The 19,070-nt window shown below is 36.9% G+C and overlaps 1 protein-coding gene across 1 annotated transcript in view; it reads right to left on the bottom strand.

The window, feature by feature from the left end:
• LOC121427880 overlaps window positions 1–19,070 on the bottom strand; it is a 62,453-nt gene that overhangs the window by 10,424 nt on the left and 32,959 nt on the right. Inside the window, exons 8-14 of the mRNA XM_041624453.1 lie at window positions 9,069–9,360; window positions 7,267–7,542; window positions 6,249–6,532; window positions 5,677–5,811; window positions 2,873–3,043; window positions 1,099–1,359; window positions 476–724 (exon numbers count right to left, since the gene is read on the bottom strand). Of these exons, the coding sequence (XP_041480387.1) occupies window positions 476–724; window positions 1,099–1,359; window positions 2,873–3,043; window positions 5,677–5,811; window positions 6,249–6,532; window positions 7,267–7,542; window positions 9,069–9,360 (1,668 nt within the window). The remainder of the gene's footprint in view (window positions 1–475; window positions 725–1,098; window positions 1,360–2,872; window positions 3,044–5,676; window positions 5,812–6,248; window positions 6,533–7,266; window positions 7,543–9,068; window positions 9,361–19,070) is intronic.

Below are 19,070 nucleotides of genomic sequence, written 5' to 3'. Positions count from 1 at the left end.
GAGATTAACTCCTTCATGATTTACCATATTTTTGAAGTCCGGTTCTTTTTTTTACTACTAAATTGCCGCTTCAAATAGCTCCGAAACCTTCAAAATCAAATTACTAAGACCCTCCCAAAAACCCTAAGCCCTCAAACCATCACTCTTAGAAGCCTCGGAAAACACATACTGGCAGAGGAATTCGGGGAAAACGATTGGACGGTACGAGGTACTCTTGATCAATTAATATCACATATATGTATCAAATCTATAGACATTACTGTAGAAAAAAATCAAAGTGATATTGTTATAATGCTATACATTTTTCTTCAGTTATGAAGTAGTATTGATAAATTTACTAGTGCTTTGTTCCCTTTGTATTAAAAAAAACACGATTTTTGAAGGAACATGGCCTTTTAAATACTGCTGGTTATTCCAAAAGATTCGTATTGAATAATCATGATTTTATTAAGAATTTATGAGTAAAAACACGTACGAGGTAATAAATCAGAGCTCGTCGATTTGAACTGACTGATTGTATTCAACGTCTGTGATGCAAAACCCTCGCTTCCGCTGACTGCAAAATCAAAGGCACACAGTTGGTCATCGCCGCACACGTGACTGACTCGATCATCCAATGAGAAGGTTGGTCTTTCAAAAGAAGGAGTGTAGTTATAGTTTGTGTATGATGAATGGTTGTACCCTGTTCTGTAGAAGAATAGAGATTCATTCCTCTTGACACGCCCTGTTAGATACCACAAGATATAAAGAGATCAAAGTTAATATAACACTGTGAGTTGTTTTTAATAAATCACCCTTTATTCATAAAAAAGGGAATCAATTACAATAATGGGCCCAGGTTATCAGTTCTAAACGATCGTAATACAGGGCAACATAGACAGATAAATTTAATACAGTATAGGTATACATAAACAAACATAAAACAAGATAAAATCATTATTTACATATCAAACGCGTCAATTTCAAATTTCAAAAGATTGAAAGTATTCAATCATGTAACGTTGTCAAGCTTTCCCAAATCAATAATGCACATACGCAATAAAACACATGGAACAGGCTTACATGCTCATCAGAATCCTTATGGATGTGAATACGTACACAGATTTCCAAACTCGTAAAATATTGTCTCCATGGATGAGGTCACCGGTATTACGACGTCATCGGGTCTCTGGAGATCATCACTTTGTTCATCATTCCAAGTACCCAGCATGCCTTGTGTGTGGAATTTAAACCGGTGTGGAACGGTGACGAAGAGGGCAAGAGCGTCGTTGCGTGCGGTAAGCTTTACAGCGATACCATTATCGAAGGAGATCGATATTCCATCTACTGCCAAATTTTCTTCTGCCCTTACAGTCACCCCTATTTCATTGAAAAAAAATTTGTTTTTATCAATACATAATGTAATGTTACGTTCATTAGTTTTATAATATTATTTATTGAAAGACGTCGCATCAGGGTACCAATAGAAGGAACACATAGTATTCGTGAATGGCTATATACTGTAGTTTTAAACATGCTACCGTACGGGTGGCAGCAATATAACAGCCGGCTCTTTATACCAAATCTCGGCCTTATTAAAGAGAAAATGCAAAATGATATACAGTGCGTCGCACACAAAAAATGAAACCGAGATTTTGCGATGATTTTCATATCTTAATCACAAATACAATAGACAAAAAACCTTGAATTGTAAAGCTTAGAGTCCCCTCTTTCATCTCTGGTACATCATAGGAGATTTCTCATTCACGCGTGAGTGATTTAAATAAAAGAATGATGAAAGGATATTAAGAAGTAACTTGGTGGGTAGTATCTGGTTCCCCCCCAAAAAAGAAAAAAATAACATTTTTTAAATGTTCAATACCTACTTTCTAATTTGATACCTCAATCACATAAAATGGTCAAGAAAAAACCGAGTTCTGTTTATTTGAAATAAGGCCTGAATTTTAATTATTTCATAAAATGAAGAGGTTTTATAGGCTAGCTGTCAGACTGACTCGGCACTACGTTTTGTTGACGATCAGCCATGCATATAGTATTTCATATTCTTTGTTGTACCAGATGAAAGAATAGAGTCAAAGTTTTGCAATGATAGGTCATTTGTCTACGTTAATTATGATTAACTTATTATAAATCATCGTTAAAACTCGGTTTTGTTTTTTGTGGGATGCACTGTATAGTGATACCTTGGTCGAAATATTTTCGATGGAAAAGAAAAACATAATCGAAATGGAAACGCTTGCGTTACTTGATGAACTTTCAACGACTACCCCCTTTTTAGCTAACAGAGGATTTCGGTCGCTGAACGAGGAGAGGTAGAAGAAAAAAAAGAAGAAATACATGTATAAGAAGAAGAACGAGGAGGAGGAGGAAGAAGAAAAGGAAATGAAGAAGGACAATAATAAGAAGAAGAAAATGAGAAGAAGAAGAAGAAAAAGGAGGAGGAGTAGAAGGTGGAGGTGGAGAAGAAGAATAACAACAAGAAAAATAAAAATTTGGAGAAAAACAATTTAGGAAGGAGAAGAGGAAGAAGACGATTGAAAAGAAGGAAGAGATGGAATGAGAAGAAGTAGAAATAGAAGGATGACGAGGAGGAGAAGAATAAAAGACGACTACCAGAGTATTGCTACTGTGTACAGTTGGGCGATCTTTCATTTTTCCTATTATCACCATACGCACATAAAAAACATGTCAGAAAATATCATTTTTGTTTTCAAACGCATAAATTTCCAAAGTCACTTAGCAAAGCCTTATTTGTAATTTCAAGGACGTGAACTAAATACCGCTTAGTTCCCAGTAAACTGTAATAATCTTCTGTTATCTCTTCAAGGAAGTTTCACTGACCATTCAGATGTTTTATTTTAACTTCTCTTACCTCGAAGATACCAAGTTCTCCTTAACGTAAAATCCGCTTCCTCGAAGCATTGCCTTCCTTCCCTTCGGAAAAACACGCTCATTCCAAACGTCCCATTGGCCTCTACATGTATGACGTCACTTCCATTAGACTTTGTAGCAACTGCCGTGAATATTGTAGCATTTGGTGTTTCTGGAAGTTGACCGGGCAATATAACAAATCACGTGGAAATCACCATGAATTATACGATTTAGTGATTTTTTTTTATTCAGCATGAATCATGTGATGTTAGTGTTAAAGGTTTAACAATGCTCTGGTAGATTCTATTTTGTCTACATTGCTATAATGTCTAGTAACACACTAGTTGAATTGCTTCAATATTTTGCTATTTGATTCAAATTCTAGTTTGAAAATACAATGACAAAGTTGAGTCACATGTGATTGCACCTAGTTCTTTAAGTTGACGTTTTACATGAATGGCTTCATTATGTTATATATCAAACGTTATCATTATGTTCAATGTTGAAAATTATGATTATAATTTGGATACATCTAAGCCTCATGATTATCCCCTTTTCATGTTGTTACATACTTTACTGCGTACACATTGTGTGTGTGAGGTTTTTTTGGTCTAATTATTTTTTATTTACCGTATAAATATCACAACAAAACACATTGCACGAGATATACAATTAAATATATGAGGAGCTTCATTCCAAAAGGAGCCAAATCTTCTTTATATGGTTTTTTTTATCATAGTAAACACTTAAAAAGATACGGACGGATCACTCTATTCTGAGCTAGTGATAATTAACGACTTTGTTCTTCCCAGAGGTCCAGTCAAATTAACAAGAGAAATGATATGGCAGTCATATGCATAATGATACATCAATGATAGCAAGTATTAGAATAATTATGACTTAGAAACAAGACAGATACTACACAAAATCGGGTGGTAAATAAAAGTATTATTATCACGCAATACCAAAATACACAATAATGGTCCTGAATCTTCTTTATCATAAATGATATGTGTCTTGTACATTATAACGAGTATCTTAAAAATTATCAAATTTTAGAAAGAATAGAATTATAAACAATTAGAATCATCAACCTATAAAATTCTAAGATCATCCATGGAGAAACTCAGCTTGACTTAAATAAATAAGCCACAAGAAAAATAACAAAATTTAGAAGATCCTATGATGAACTGTATGACGTCATATTAAAGTTCATCACAACTACCCAACTGGCTAATTTATTCTTCCATGAAGCAATCTCCCACTGGAATAGTCTCACAGCCGATATGGTATCCTCCAAAAGCGCTGACATACTTAAAATAAAACTACACATGCACAACCTGCAGTGGCGGCACCAGGATTTTCAAAGTGGGGGGGGCAAAAGAAAATATTGGGGGGGCAAGGGCAGTCAAAAAAATTTTTTGCATGTGTGGAAAAATCGAGCGCGAAGCGCGAGTTTTAGTGGCCCCAATAAACATTTTTTTGTTACACTTGATATAAACAGAAATTTTTGTAAAATCAGGTAATGCTTAATGGAGCAAAGTTATTGATCAAAACTAGATCATGAACTGAACATTTGCATATATGTAATCTTAAGGCGTAGACCTATTCTACTTTTACATTTTTGTATCACATCAGAAAAAATGCACAATATTCCATGAAATTTCAACGCATTCTCTGGCTGCCATCTTCAGTAGATAGTCAATACGTAAACACTGACACGTACAGCCACGTGTGTAGTTCAGTAGTTTAGCCACATTTCACTCTTGACTAGCCTTCATCACAAACTGTATGTACCATTGAAGAATGCTGATCGCATTGTAAAAGACTTCAATATTTAATTTCTGTTCTCTTTTTCATATCTTATTTTTTTCATACATAGGCCTAATAATTTTCTTCCGAAGACAGGAAAGTTTTTAATACACAGGGTAAAGTTTATTTTCAAATATACTATAGTTGGGTGTCTTGTTATGAGAATATAGCCTAATAAATACAGACATTTCCCTCGTGGAAAGGTCAAAAATTTAAGAGGGAGGGGACAGAACACCCATCGCAGATTGCACATCTTTACATAGCCTATTTACTTTTTCACTAAAAACCATGACGGTGACAAATTATGAACGAAGAGTTCAAGCATTCTTATTTGTTAATGAAGCAAATCGATGAGTTTAATCCAAATTTTACATGAGTAGATGCATATTTATTTCAAGGAAGGGGGCAGACTTTGAGTATTTGTCCTCCACGCCCCCCCCCCTTCAAGAATAAACATTGCTGACGACAGATTACACGCCATGTACTGTAGTTTAACACTTACATTAGCTTGTGTATCACACATTGAAATGTCTGCCTTAATGCAAGATATAACAAGCGATATAAACTTATTACAAACTAATAGTGTGCGAGGAAGCCAACAGCGACTAAGTGAGAAAATTTTCAAGTTTTGAAGAGCAGAAAATGGTATTTTAGAGCACTTCACAGCTGAGCTTGAATATGTAGTACGACAGCATCTACTTATTTACAAATTACTGTATAATTTTCTTTTAAGTCCTCAAAATTTCTGGGGGGCAACTGGGGGGGGCAAAGCTTCTGAGTGGGGGGGCAAATGCCCCCCCATGCCCCCCCTTGGTGCCGCCACTGACAACCTGCAATAAAGCAAAACAGATTAAAAATACTCCCACTCTCGTCAGCCCTGAGTTACCCTTCCTGGTGGAGGACTTCAGGGAATGGAACTACAAGGTACAAGGTTATCAGAACGAAGTATCGTGCTGATTTATATTTATTGAATGTAAATTGTACGTTACAAACCTTTCATTGGCAGACTCCTCGCTTGTAGTATGAACTCGTTTTCATCCAGTTTGGCCAGTGTGAACTCGCCATACCCGTTGAACGTGTAATTCAGACCATCGAATGTAATAAAGTGGGGATCTCCAAAAGCAGAAGCTATATTTCATGATACAAATACACGTTACTCTATTGAAAGCCTGGTCATGTTTAATGTGAATTGAAAACAAATGAGCGAAGGATCAATGTTTTGTCATTAATATCAGCAATATCCACAAAAAATGGTGTGTAATTTGGTAAATATGGGCCACTTTTCACATGTTGTGGTGGTAAAATCCGGTCCAAAACATAAAATGATCCACCGCGTTTTATAATACAGCGAGAAAATGCCTGTTAACGTAATATGATTGGAAAAATTATATATAACAATGAATGGTAGAATGTGAATAAATGGTGAAAAGAAATCACAAATACTAAAAGCAAAACGAAGCAACATTTTTGTATTCTCTCGCTTTAATATAAAGAGCAAAGTAATGAGAAAATATAATACATTAAAATCTTAACTGATGTAAAGTTGTGTATAAAGTAATTTATACCTGGTTTCGGTGGTTGATAGTTGTAACAATTATTGGGTGGTCTCACTCTGCGGTAAAGCTCACAAAAACGTTGTTCGTCTCTTCCTTCGGCAACACAGCATTGCAAGTATGGGACCGTGTCAGTTAGATAATGAGACAGAACTGGCACAGGGCCGAGTCCAGAAATCGGATTGGGCGAGGTGACACGTTGATGTTGACGCTGTGAAAAGCCTGCACCATTCCCATCAAATTCAATCAGATGGCCAGCAATGTCGTAGCAGCATTCCTGACCCGCACCAGAAACACTATTGATCAAAAAGTATTTTAAAATATGATTAGTTGTAAGTAATATAATTGGTCAAAGCGCGTCACATAACTTTCATCTCTCATTGAAATTCCGCATCGAAAAGAAGCATTAGATGGTCAGTAGACCAGAACGGATAAAACAACTCAATTCTCGCCTTTTTCTATGTTTAAAACAAATCTATGGAATAAAAATACATACTTTTATCGACCTGTGGCTACACTTTGTTCTCTATAGCCAGCAACTAAAAAAGTTTTAAGTGAAAATGAATTCAAATTAACACTCTTAACAGTCTTAACATTATATCGTCCAATAACCTATCTTCCGATATTTTTCTCTATGATTTACACATCATACTTTGATACACACAGCAAGCCCTGTTTTTGAGTGCATCCCTCCGTTTCCATGACTTTTATTTTATCTAAATTATTTATAAAAATAGCCTTGCAGAAGGATTTATTAATCGATAATGTTCTTCATTTTGTTTTACCCTCAGTGTATTTCATAATTGTATGATTTTTCGATTTCCTTTATGATGATATTGCTTATATAGTGCATTCCCTTGTATCTATTTATATGGTTCTTTCATGTTTGTTTAATATGTTGAGTCGAAATGCAATAAAGGAAACCTGAACACGCTTCCTCATTCATGGCAAGACTTGGCAATTTCATCAAATCAGGGACGAATAACAATATGATTTATATTGACTTTGAAGTAGGAAACGCTCTTATAACCTTGGAATGTTAGAGATCACACAGAGCATGGCATCCGTTCTGCCAGATGAACAGTTTTCTTCAGCCTCTCCATGCCTACAGTCCAAGAAAACAGTGAATGATCCTATATCTCTCCTTGCTTGTCTCTCTGTGCATGGACATGCTGGCCGTTGAGGGAGCCATTCGTTAAGCTCGGTGAGTTCTCGAGTTATCCATGATTGACACCATGACGTCAGGTTGACAGGGTATAGCCAGTTGAGAGGTTGGATGGCGCTCCAAATTCCCCTCCTTTCAATTCTGAAAACAAAAAAATATCAAGCAAATATTACATAAATTAAAAAAAGAAGCTTTGGTAAAAGATTTGATTTATAACTATTATGCTATTATTTCGAGTTGCAAAATGAAGTAACCATTATAATACTTTTCATTCATCGATTTTTATGAGAACATGACTCATTTAAGATAAACAATAGTAAATACTCTTCTCATTATCTTTTTTTAACAATGATATTTCCAACATCTATGTTCAATACTAAGTTTTCAGAATTGTCTAACGATTGTACCATGAAATGTGATCTACACATGTAGGAAGACATTTGGCATTGAATTGGCACCTTGACTTCTGTTACACAATTCTAGCCATTCTAAACATTGTTTTGCAAGAAGAGCTACTCCTTGTTCCAGACACGCGCATAACAAAAGTTTTACACAGGCAAACGCGTCGCCGAAGTTGCGTCGATTTTAAAAAGCTGACGTTTAAACACTTTACGAAAGAGGATGGGACGATTCCTGTCATTAGGGCTCCGTGACAAATTGTAATATGACGTGGCTAATCAAGATTCTATGTGCTTCTGTTAAAGGGTGGTCCATCAGGCTGGAAGTATTTATAGCTTAATTAATAGAGTAGAATTCACTAAGCAAAATGCAGAAAATTTCGTCAAAATCGGACAACAAATAGCAAAGTTATTGAATTTTAGATTTTAGTAATATTGTGTAAAAACAGTCGTCATGAATATTCATTAGGTGGGCTGATGATGTCACGTCTCTACTTGTTCTTTTGTATTTTATTATATGAAGTTAGGTTTATTATTTTTTCCCTCCAAGAACTAGAAAATTGGATCGATAACTGATTTAGTGAATTACTATTTATAGTTGCAACTTATTTCATTATAAGGGAGACATTATTCACACAAGTATGAAATAATGAAAAAAAATATGATTTTATGTAATAACATAAGAAAACGGAAAGTGGAGATGTGACATCATCAGCTCGCCTAATGAATATTCATGTCAACTGTTTTCACAAAATATCGATAAACTTTAAATTACAATAACCTTATTATTTGTTATCCGATTTTGATGAAATTTTCAGCGTTTTGCTCAGTACGTTCTACTCTGTGTATTAAGCTATAAATATGTTCAGCCTGGACCACCCCTTTAAAAACACCGACCATGCAGCAGTCGCAGAGAACCAATCAGAGATATACATTAAAAATTGGAATTTATCAGAAACATTTTTGTTACGGGGCGCATATTTAAGGATACAAAAAACTAATAAACATAAAGACCATGCATATATCAATATTCGCATTCATTCAAGATGCAACAATAAGTTTGGATCCTAGCCTCGCTCAGGTCACATAACTAATGGACAGCCACAATTTTGTAATTTTCATCAGAAAACAATATAAGGCTTTGCATTATTGTTTTCCATGTGTAGAACGGTAGCTCTAATCATGGTAATTCAATCGGTTTGATTTCTCCCTTGCTCTTGCAGCAACGGACTCCCCTAATATTTAATAAATACCCCAGTAAGAACTCACGATGAATTCGTTTCATCTCGAGCCAAAATTCCAAGAGCTCCAATTATGGGAGACGTTTCGCCCACATCCCTTTGAGGATAAGCATGAATAGTAATCCCAAGACGTCCTGGTTCGCTTGAATATATCCATGCTGTAGTGTTAATGGCTTCCCAACTGATGACGTTTGCGTCACTAGAAATCTCGTATACCACAACATCGACTTCGTCAACATCAGGGAGCTCGGCAGGATTCCAGGTTATGGTGATATTGCCGTCGGGATCAGTCTTGAAGGTTACAGGGGATATTTCGTCTCCTGAAAAGGATGAATGATATGAGAATACTGATGGATCGATCAATGTATCAATCGATCAATCAACCCATGAATGTTGCTCATTTTAAAAGAGGGGTGATATGAAGTTATAGATCCAAAGTGAATATTTAATATAAAAAAGGCAATGCCATGGTGTATGCTCACCAACGAGAGGATTGTTGTGTCATGAAAAGAGAGACATGATGATGTTTTATTGTTTTAAAGGATGGAATTGGGAGTGATTGATTAGGGGTAAACAACAAAGCATGGAAGCGATATTGGTGAGTTGAGCATGAGTGCATCTCGTTTTCACCCTTGCATTAATTAAGAAAACTAAAGTGAATGTATGCAAATGGTGGAATTATATCAACGAGCAACACTGATATTTTACTTTTCACATTCAGTAGAATGAAAAGACGTAAGTCTTGCGTTTCTCACAAAAGAACATGTTGGATACCGCCATTCAGACATTCTGTACAGAGCAAAAACGAGAATGTGTAACAATATCAAGATGTGGAACGGGCCTGCTATGGGAATAGTTTGTTTTTATCTGGCGCATGTATGCTCCAAGTGTCTGTTTGCTTAGTTTTAAGAAACAATACCATGTGTTTCTTTTATGCAAGATGGAATTAAATATTCAAAAGGTGGTTATCCTCAAATACAATGTCCCAAAATGCAAGGTTTATTGTTTTGAACCATTGATTAGGAACATAAATGTATTACCTGCACTGGAGTTTGATGTCATACATGTATAAGCATTTCGTTCTCTATTCCTTACAATAATGATGGAAACTAATGTAATACTTTTGATATGCGTATATGGAATAGACCAGTTCGTAGTTACTTCATGGACAATTTTGGTCAAATGACCTTTCATTTCTTTCATTTTGATCAAAAGATCAAAATGATCAAAAGATTCTAGGCATGATCAGAGGAAGGTCATTTGTACTGTAATGACATGGTGGTTTACAATCTAATGAGATAAGCACCAACTTTGATGTCTTGATTATTCATATATTCTTTTGAATTGTGGTATTCATTTACATCCACAAAAAATAATGCGTCCACGAACGACTGGTATTTCACAGTTTGCCAAGTACATTGTGCAACATGCTATGATATGCATTCAAAGTGTGATTGCAACAAAGACCTTCATGTTCATAAAGTGTTCATTGGTGTGCTATTCTAGTCACCTGGTCTATTCACTTTCTTCATCCTGCTAAGTAAGGCAAGTTTACCTAATATCTTGCTTTGAAATCTGCCTATCATAATGAAAGAAATGAAAGGTCATTTGACCAAAGTTGTCCATGAAGTAACTACGAACTGGTCTATAAACCAACCGACCCATTAACTAACGGATTAATTCATTGGGCGGTCGCTTTATTTTAAAATATGTGAAATAAAACTAATACGAAACGAAGATCACCTATATTGAAGCTAGCATCGCACCTTGATTTTCCAGGATTACGTGTGTAGTACGCACGTCTGTGTAACTCTAAGCTACATTGTGAGCCAGTAGCAGACAATGCATGGATCACTATAAAAAGTGCAAGCGATAAAGCGCCATCGGGAAGAGCGCCAGCTACGGCAGTGGACCGATAAGAGCAGTTTTTTTCTCATGGCTTCGGATCAAGCTGACGTCCCTCTGAAATCGTCGTAGATCCTGGACCCCGTTGAGTAATCCGGACGTTTTGGATAGATATTTGGGCAGCGTGTGTTTGAGTTATCACCACCTGGTCAACCTTTGGCACGTTTTGGGGAGTTTGGAGCTTCAGAAAGAACCATATTTTCATCGTGCACTTTCATATTTCGCGGTAGTGTATTACATAATACATAGGCCCATGACTGTTTTCGGCTGTGTTATAGCCGTGGACATTGATTTTCACCATAGAGATGTATATATTGACACTAGAGTAATCGCTCGCATTGACGCGCGCGTAATGCGGCTGTGATTCCATGTATTGCGCAGCCGCCATCTTAAAGAGGGCAAGAGCGCGGATTTATAACACACGGCTCTATGGGAGAATATCACATATTTCACTTTTTTACATTATATTTTCAATTTAATGCTGTATGCAACGTTAAAATCACAAGGCAAAGCATTTTTATGTTAAAATATATGATAACCATGCATATTTTATAAAGGAGATGGACTGAACATCCAGAAAACGGGGGAAAAACGACGAGGTCGACTGAGTAGTATATATAAGCCATCCCAGTATAGCATATACCGTGACAAGGGTGTAAGATAAGGTCAACTTAAGAGTGTTCATATGTTCTGTTGACTTGGTGCTCATTTGACACTCCGGCAGTGTTCAAGCAATATACTGTGTTGAAACAACACTTAGAGTGTAAAATAAACACCAAATACTCAGAAGTGTTGAAACAACACCGTGACAGGTGTTGGATAGAAATATTTTAACAAAAATTATTGTTGAAGTTACACTTCACTGGAGTAACTCAACACTGTCTGTTGTTGGGGTATTTAAAAAAAATACCCTAGTGTTAAGTTACACCGTCAGGCTGCAGGTGTTGAAGAACTTGAAATCGGACACCAAATGGTGTGAATCCGAACCGTGAAACAACACCAAAGCTGGTGTTGGTATTTTTTTTAACACCAATGGGTGATTCAAACTTTCGTTTAAATGTTCGTTTCTGCAGGTGTTCGAGGGTGTCAAATGAACACCAAATGGTGTCAACTTCATAACATTCTCCGACTCGTGTTCAAATCGAACACCAAGACTGGTGTTGATATATTTTAACATCCTAAATGTTGGTAATCTTAACACCAGTGGCAGTGTAACTCCAACACCAGATGGTGTGGTCCTTTATTGATTGGGCTGCTAGATTTAACACCCGTGGTGTTAAATATAGCTATAACGTCGCATAGTCTCCAATATTATATTTAATGGGATTATCAGTGATTCACCATATGATTTCTACTTTGATTTCCTCAAAATTAACTGAAAGGAGGGGAAACTTCAGACCAAGCCCTGATCTACATCATAGGTAATGCACGGACAGCAACCTATTTTTCCCCCGTTTTCTGGATGTTCAGTCCATCGCCTTTATAAAATATGCATGGTTATCATATATTTTTACATAAAAATGTTTTGCCTTGTGATTTTAACGTTGCATACAGCATTAAATTGAAAATATAATGTAAAAAAGTGAAATATGTGATATTCTCCCATAGAGCCGTGTGTTATAAATCCGCGCTCTTGCCCTCTTTAAGATGGCGGCCGCCCCGAACATGGATTCACAGCAATTTGATGAAGTCCGCCCTCTAGTGTCAATAATATACATCTCTATGATTTTCACGCACGCGTACGTAATCGCCGTACTGACTGTGAGCGTGTATCTTTCGCGTACGTCTGTCCGCGGAGCTGAGCCACTGCGCGGTCGGTTGGCCGCAACGCTTCCACCCGCACCCTGGATCTACTGTGCGGAGCTGAGCCCTCAAGTTTTCAACTCGGACTTTGCCACGGAGCCTCCACTTCGCGCACCCCAGTCCCGTCGGCGTGCCTCCCATCACATTGATACCATCCTTTCCCCGCGTAAGCCTAACACAAGTCGGGACTTAACAACTCCGTCAGCCAGTGGACTTGCTCGAAGCCTTTTCTCCTCAATATCCAGGTAAGACTTGGTTATCTGAGAACTTACTGCTTTATGCACTCTGCTCACACATAAATTCTTAGTTAAGCCAGGAGACCCAGGCTAATATTGTAATGATGGATGCCGACTATTCAGTCATGTCAGTGCAACGTATGATTATGATACATTTTCTATTCTTGTTTTAAAATATAATCACTTATCATAGACTTAGCCCAAACTGCGGTCTACTCACTGATCTCTATAAAAAATCTGGATACGTCATTGGCTCGCCGCGCTGACGCAACCGGGCGTCCATGCCCCCACTCCCATCCACCACTCGATGAACGCTATCCTCCACTGGATACGTCATTGGCTCGCCGCGCTGACGCAACCGGGCGTCCATGCCCCCACTCCCATCCACCACTCGATGAACGCTATCCTCCATATAGTCAGGTCTAGATTTTAAAAAATGTGCTCAGAAAAAGTGCTTTAGGCATTTTGTGTTAATGCTGATTTATCAATTGTTTTAAGGTAATTCAGGGGTGCTGAATCCAAAAATGCTGTTTGCCAAACTTGATTCCGACGTTTTCATCCTCAAATCGGCAAAAAACAAAATGGCGGCATTTTTAATGCAGTTTCCCATATTAAACGATTTTTATGTTTGATTATATTTCAAAACTTTGGATCTACGCGTTATTTTTTATAATGTGTCCGATTGATTCGTCAGGCATCTTTGGATTTACCATTTAATTCCAAGATGGCTGCCATGATTCACAGCTGCTGATTTGATAAATAATATGGCCAAATGTTTGATAATTTAGGGGCGATGCTGGCATATTCACATTGTGATATCTTTAACGTGTCCGCCATTTTTTCCTCGCCTGCATAGCAGAAGCAAGATATGGACGTCGCTTTTCCGACGGCGGCGGCGAAGTCAACATCAAATCTTAACCGAGGTTAAGATTTTGAAATTTCATAACTTTTAGGGTTTAGTCTATTTCATGAAACTTAGGCATGTTAGGATTAAACAAAGTCTATTGACACAGGTTATAGTTACAAAACGTTGTCAAGGTTACCTAAAAATCCAACATAGCATCCACAACGGCAGTCGTTGTACCATCAACTCCAAAAATTAAGTAAATCCTCAAAATCAAAATCATCAAAAAGCTTTCAAGGCAAATAATGAATCAGGACATGTTTACAAGATAGTCAGTGTGTGCATGTGTCAGAGAAATCCAAGATTACCTTCCAAAATGGCGTCTATAATGGACGTTGTTACTTTGAAATGGTCCAAATTCATATATTATCCACCTGGTAGAAATAACATTGGGGTCTACCAAGATTGAAATAAACATACAAAAAATCATGATTCCAAAGGGAAAAAATTACATTGGAAAAATTTCAAGGTTTATCAGTGGTAAAATTTTGCAGCCCAAAATGATGATGGCTTAAAATATAGTTGCTTTTCTTAAAAATCTGGCTGAAAGGTTCATATATTATCTACCTACAATGTAAAACATTTTTGTGCCTTTCTCATGATTTCAAGGGTCATATGATATAGGTGAAGACGGATTACAAGGACACACTGTTGTCCATTTTGTCAAAAAATTGAAGAACGCTCCAAAAATTACATTCAAATTGGCCACCATTGTTACAAAAATGACAATACTTCATATCCCATCGAGTGCCACTATTTTGGTGTCTCTGTTTCTATAAGACTCATGAAAATATGTTTTACAAGAATTAGTGACATAATTAGGTGGTGGTGCAACAATAAGTAAACATCCAAAAACAAACTTTAAAAAATAAGGTACACTTTCACCTAAAAATTTCCATAATTCAATGATAAGTATTTCAAGACACGTCATTTTTGTGCTTAGGACTATCCTATGGTTTCATGATTAGGGGACAGCAGTCATTTTCACGCAATTTTAGAAGTCGCTTTGGACTTTTTACGACGAAAAGGAAACTGATCATCCTTTTTATTTGTTCCGATTTATTATTTCAGCCTTCAAACCACAATAGTGTAGATTTTGTTCACCTAATTATGACTATGTTTAGCTGATAGAAGTCTTTTTAGACTCATTTTGAAGCCAACTTTCAATAATAGGCAAAATGGACAGCTTCATACCATTGTAACTAATCCAAAAGTATTATTCAACCCTTGAAACCGTAGTGTAGACACCAACATCATATCTCCCAGATGGATTCTAATTAGATTATGTCAATTTTTAAGTATCAGCAGCCATTTTAGACTCCTCAAGCCATCTTGGATTTTTAGACATACAGGACCATTGGTTGCCCTTGTAACTTATCCTTATGTATTACTTGACCATTTAAACCAAGGGTTAGACAACATAATCATATACCCCAGGCGGATATTATACAAACTATGACAGTTTTTAGGTAACAATAGCCATTTTAGACTCCAATTTTGCAAGCCATCCTGGATTTTTGGACATGGAGGACCATAGACTGTCTTTTTTACTTGTCCAAATGTATTTCTTGACCCATTAAACCATAGGTTAGACACCAACATCATATGCCCAAGGCGGGTATTAAACAAACTATGTCGGTTTTTTGGAAGCCTTTTTGATTCTTGAACATGCTAGACCTCTGACTGTCCTTGTAACTTGTCCTTATTTATTACTTAACCCTTTAAACCATGGGTTAAACACCAGAATCATATACCCGGGCTGATATTGAACTAACTGTGTCACTTTTTCAGTGAGAACGGCCTATATAGACTCCATTTTTGGAAGCCATTATGGATTTTTGGACATAATGGAACCACTAACTGTCCTTGTAACTTGTCCCAATCTAATACTTGACCCTTTAAACCATGCGTTATACTAAAAAAATCATATTCTCCAGGCGGTTATTAAACAAACTGTGTCGGTTTGTAATTAACGACAGACATTTTATACTCCATTTTTGCAAGCCATCCTGGATTTTTGGACATGGAGGACCATAGACTGTCTTTTTTACTTGTCCCAATGTATTTCTTGACCCATTAAACCATGGGTTAGACACCAACATCATATGCCCAAGGCAGGTATTAAACAAACTGTGTCGGGTTTTTTTTTTTTTTTAGATAACATCATTTAGACTCCAATTTTGAAAGCCATCTTGGATTTTTGAACGTAGTAGACTGTTCACTGTCCTTGTATCGTAACTTGTCCCGGTTTACTTCTTGACCCTTGAAATCACCAATGAATAAAACCCAAATAAAAAACACTAAAATACGTAATAAATGAATTATGAATCTTAGGCCATGGCAGCCATTTTTTCGCAATCTTGGATTTTCAGGTACCCTGGAATGCTTATGTTCACTCTTTCCTTTTTCGCCCTCCACCACTGAATACATGTATGCACCGAAAAAGGTGTACAGGGTAGATAAAGTGCTGGTTATTTCAATTTTCAGTTAATGGCAGCCATCTTAGACACCATCTTTAAAATAACCACTTCCCGGATGCGGATTTTGGTGGATTCTTAGTATATTATTTTTTAGATCAAATAGAACCCAAAAACGTTGACAAACATTTTTGTTACAAGTTTTGGGGTCAGAATAGAGTAAAAATGGGTGTAGAATGGCGGCCATTTTGTTTTTGCCAATTTGAGGATTTTAACATCAAAATCAAGGTTGGCAAACAACAAATTTGAACTCAGCGCCCTCAAATTATGTTAAAGCACTTCTCAATTCAGCATTAACACGATTTGCCTAAGGCAGTCCACTTTTCTCAAATCTGGACCTGACTAATAGGTTTGTGTACTATTTTTCTCGTATTATTAGTGACAAATATGCTTCAAAATGCCATCATGTGTTGCTTTGAACTGTACAAATCGTCAAGCAAAAGGTTGTGGACGAACACTTCACCTGTAAGTATGATTGTTGTAGACGTGATAATGTGAAAAACTGTAAAGTTTGAGTCACTGCTTCGTGTACATAGTGGTGATGGCGTTATGTCAATGTGTGTACCCACATATAGTCTTTTATGTTCGTTCAGACGGGTGCTATCTGAGCCATTTCATTTTTCAGGTGTTGGAAGTAACTACAGTCAGTACAGACCTGACAGCGTCGACAAACAGGCAGATCGAGTCCGATGTTTGGATGTGCAATTTTTGCAATTTTGATGTATTCTACCACCACAATTTTTTGGGGGAATTTACTTTTTTGTGTAGTGTTTAGGAAATTAAAAGTCATTGAAAATTACAAGTAAATTGTCATACAATGTAATTCTGCTCTTGATTGGCCAATATTTGATAACATGAAATTATGAATTAATGAGTTTACCATACTAGTCTAATCTTTCCCCATAGTTATTATAATATTATCATTACAATGCTTGATAAAAAAAATAAATTTCGGGATAGCTGTTTATGTCTTTGATACATACATATACTTCATACACTTACCACTTGCAAACTGAGATAGTATGCTTTAAGTACATATCTATGTCAAAAGTTTTGGTTTTAGCTTACCTCTAATTGCATGTTGCAATAATATACTATAGTTGATTAATAATGATAATACCATATGAATATGACAATTGTTTTCATGTTTCTTAAAAGCATGGACATGACAATTCAAAAAATATATTCTCAGACATAGAACTGTCATTTGTAATAGTTTAAAAAAAATTTATTTATAAGTGTTTTACTTTTACTTTTTCCTCCAGTGCAGAAAAACTGCCAGAAAGCCACCGAGGCAGAGAAACTTCACCCAGAAGCCACAGAAGGAGTCCCAACAGGCAATCCAGAGACGCCAAGCCCAAAGTCATCGCATATATACAAAGACCATAGCTACTCTACACTGCAAAGCCCCCGAACAGTAAAGCGAAGATTAGACATTGCATATGACCATGTGAGTAATCTAAATAAGAAAGTAAAGACACTGCAACAGAAGTCACGCAGGCAGAGGAAGTCGTAAACACGCTAAGGAATGAGAACCGAGTTTCAGCCAATGCAGCAGATATGCTCTCTAAAACTTTTTCTGATGTCCCAGCAGATGTGATGAAAAGAATGGTGGCAAACAAGTCAAGCGGGAAACTGAGTAGAAAAACCTATCCTCCGGCACTGAGAGCATTTGCACTAACTTAGCACTTTTATAGTGCAAAAGCATACAGACACGTAAGGAAATCCTTTGATTTTGCCCTTCCTCATCCATCTGTGATCAAGCGATGGTACATGGGAGTGAACGGAGAGCCAGGATTCACGAAGGAATCATTCTCTGCATTGAAGATCAAGGCAGACCAAGCCAAGGAGAAGGGAAACAAAGTTGTTTGTGCTCTCATGTTGGATGAGATGGCGATAAAAAAACATGTTGAGTGGAGTGGCACCAGGTTTCACGGATATGTAGACATTGGTGTTGGAATTCAGGATGACACTACTCCACCGGCTCAAGATGCACTTGTGTTTTAACTCAATTTCGTTTATGATTTAGTATGTTCATGAAATATATTGGAAGAAAATAATGACTTTTCAAGAAACAGCTTCATGAGAATCACATTTGACTGAGGAATAAAGAATGAAAAAACAATTTTACTGTTTGTGTTTCAAGTGTTAAGGAAGATAGTAAAATAATTTATAAGTGCGGCATGTAAATGACGGAAGAAAAGAGGGGACGGAAGATGGCGCTGTGAAGCACATAACGTAATTTGCAACTGGTGAAAAAGACCGAGGAATTTTAACGAGATGAAGAGGATCTTAAAAAATCAAAATATATATAAGTATCTGGAAAAGATTGAAGACGAATCAGAAGCCATAAAAGAAGTAAAAAACAAAGAAGGACAACAAAATATGGAAACAGAGCCCGTTGTCGACCATGCCGGGTCGCGTGCTGAAGAACTAGACACCCGCGAGGAGCCGAGCCTGAGGCGCGGACCGGGGAGAGAGTCCGGCGCTCCGCCGGAGGATGGACATGTTGAGAAAAAACGTCGAACGAACGGGCATGACAGCGAGGCAGGTAACCCGATTGATATGAAAGAAATGCTTCTTACGATCATCACCAAAGTAGATTGTACCAATAATAAAGTTGACAAGATGAATGTGAACTTAGATCTGGCCCTTCAGAAAATTAATGAAAATAGAAAAGACATTGACAAACTGAAAGAAAAGGA

This window comes from Lytechinus variegatus, chromosome 14, assembly GCF_018143015.1.
Source record: "Lytechinus variegatus isolate NC3 chromosome 14, Lvar_3.0, whole genome shotgun sequence".
Taxonomy (NCBI): domain Eukaryota; kingdom Metazoa; phylum Echinodermata; class Echinoidea; order Temnopleuroida; family Toxopneustidae; genus Lytechinus; species Lytechinus variegatus.
This window is presented reverse-complemented; position numbering and strand designations above follow the sequence as displayed.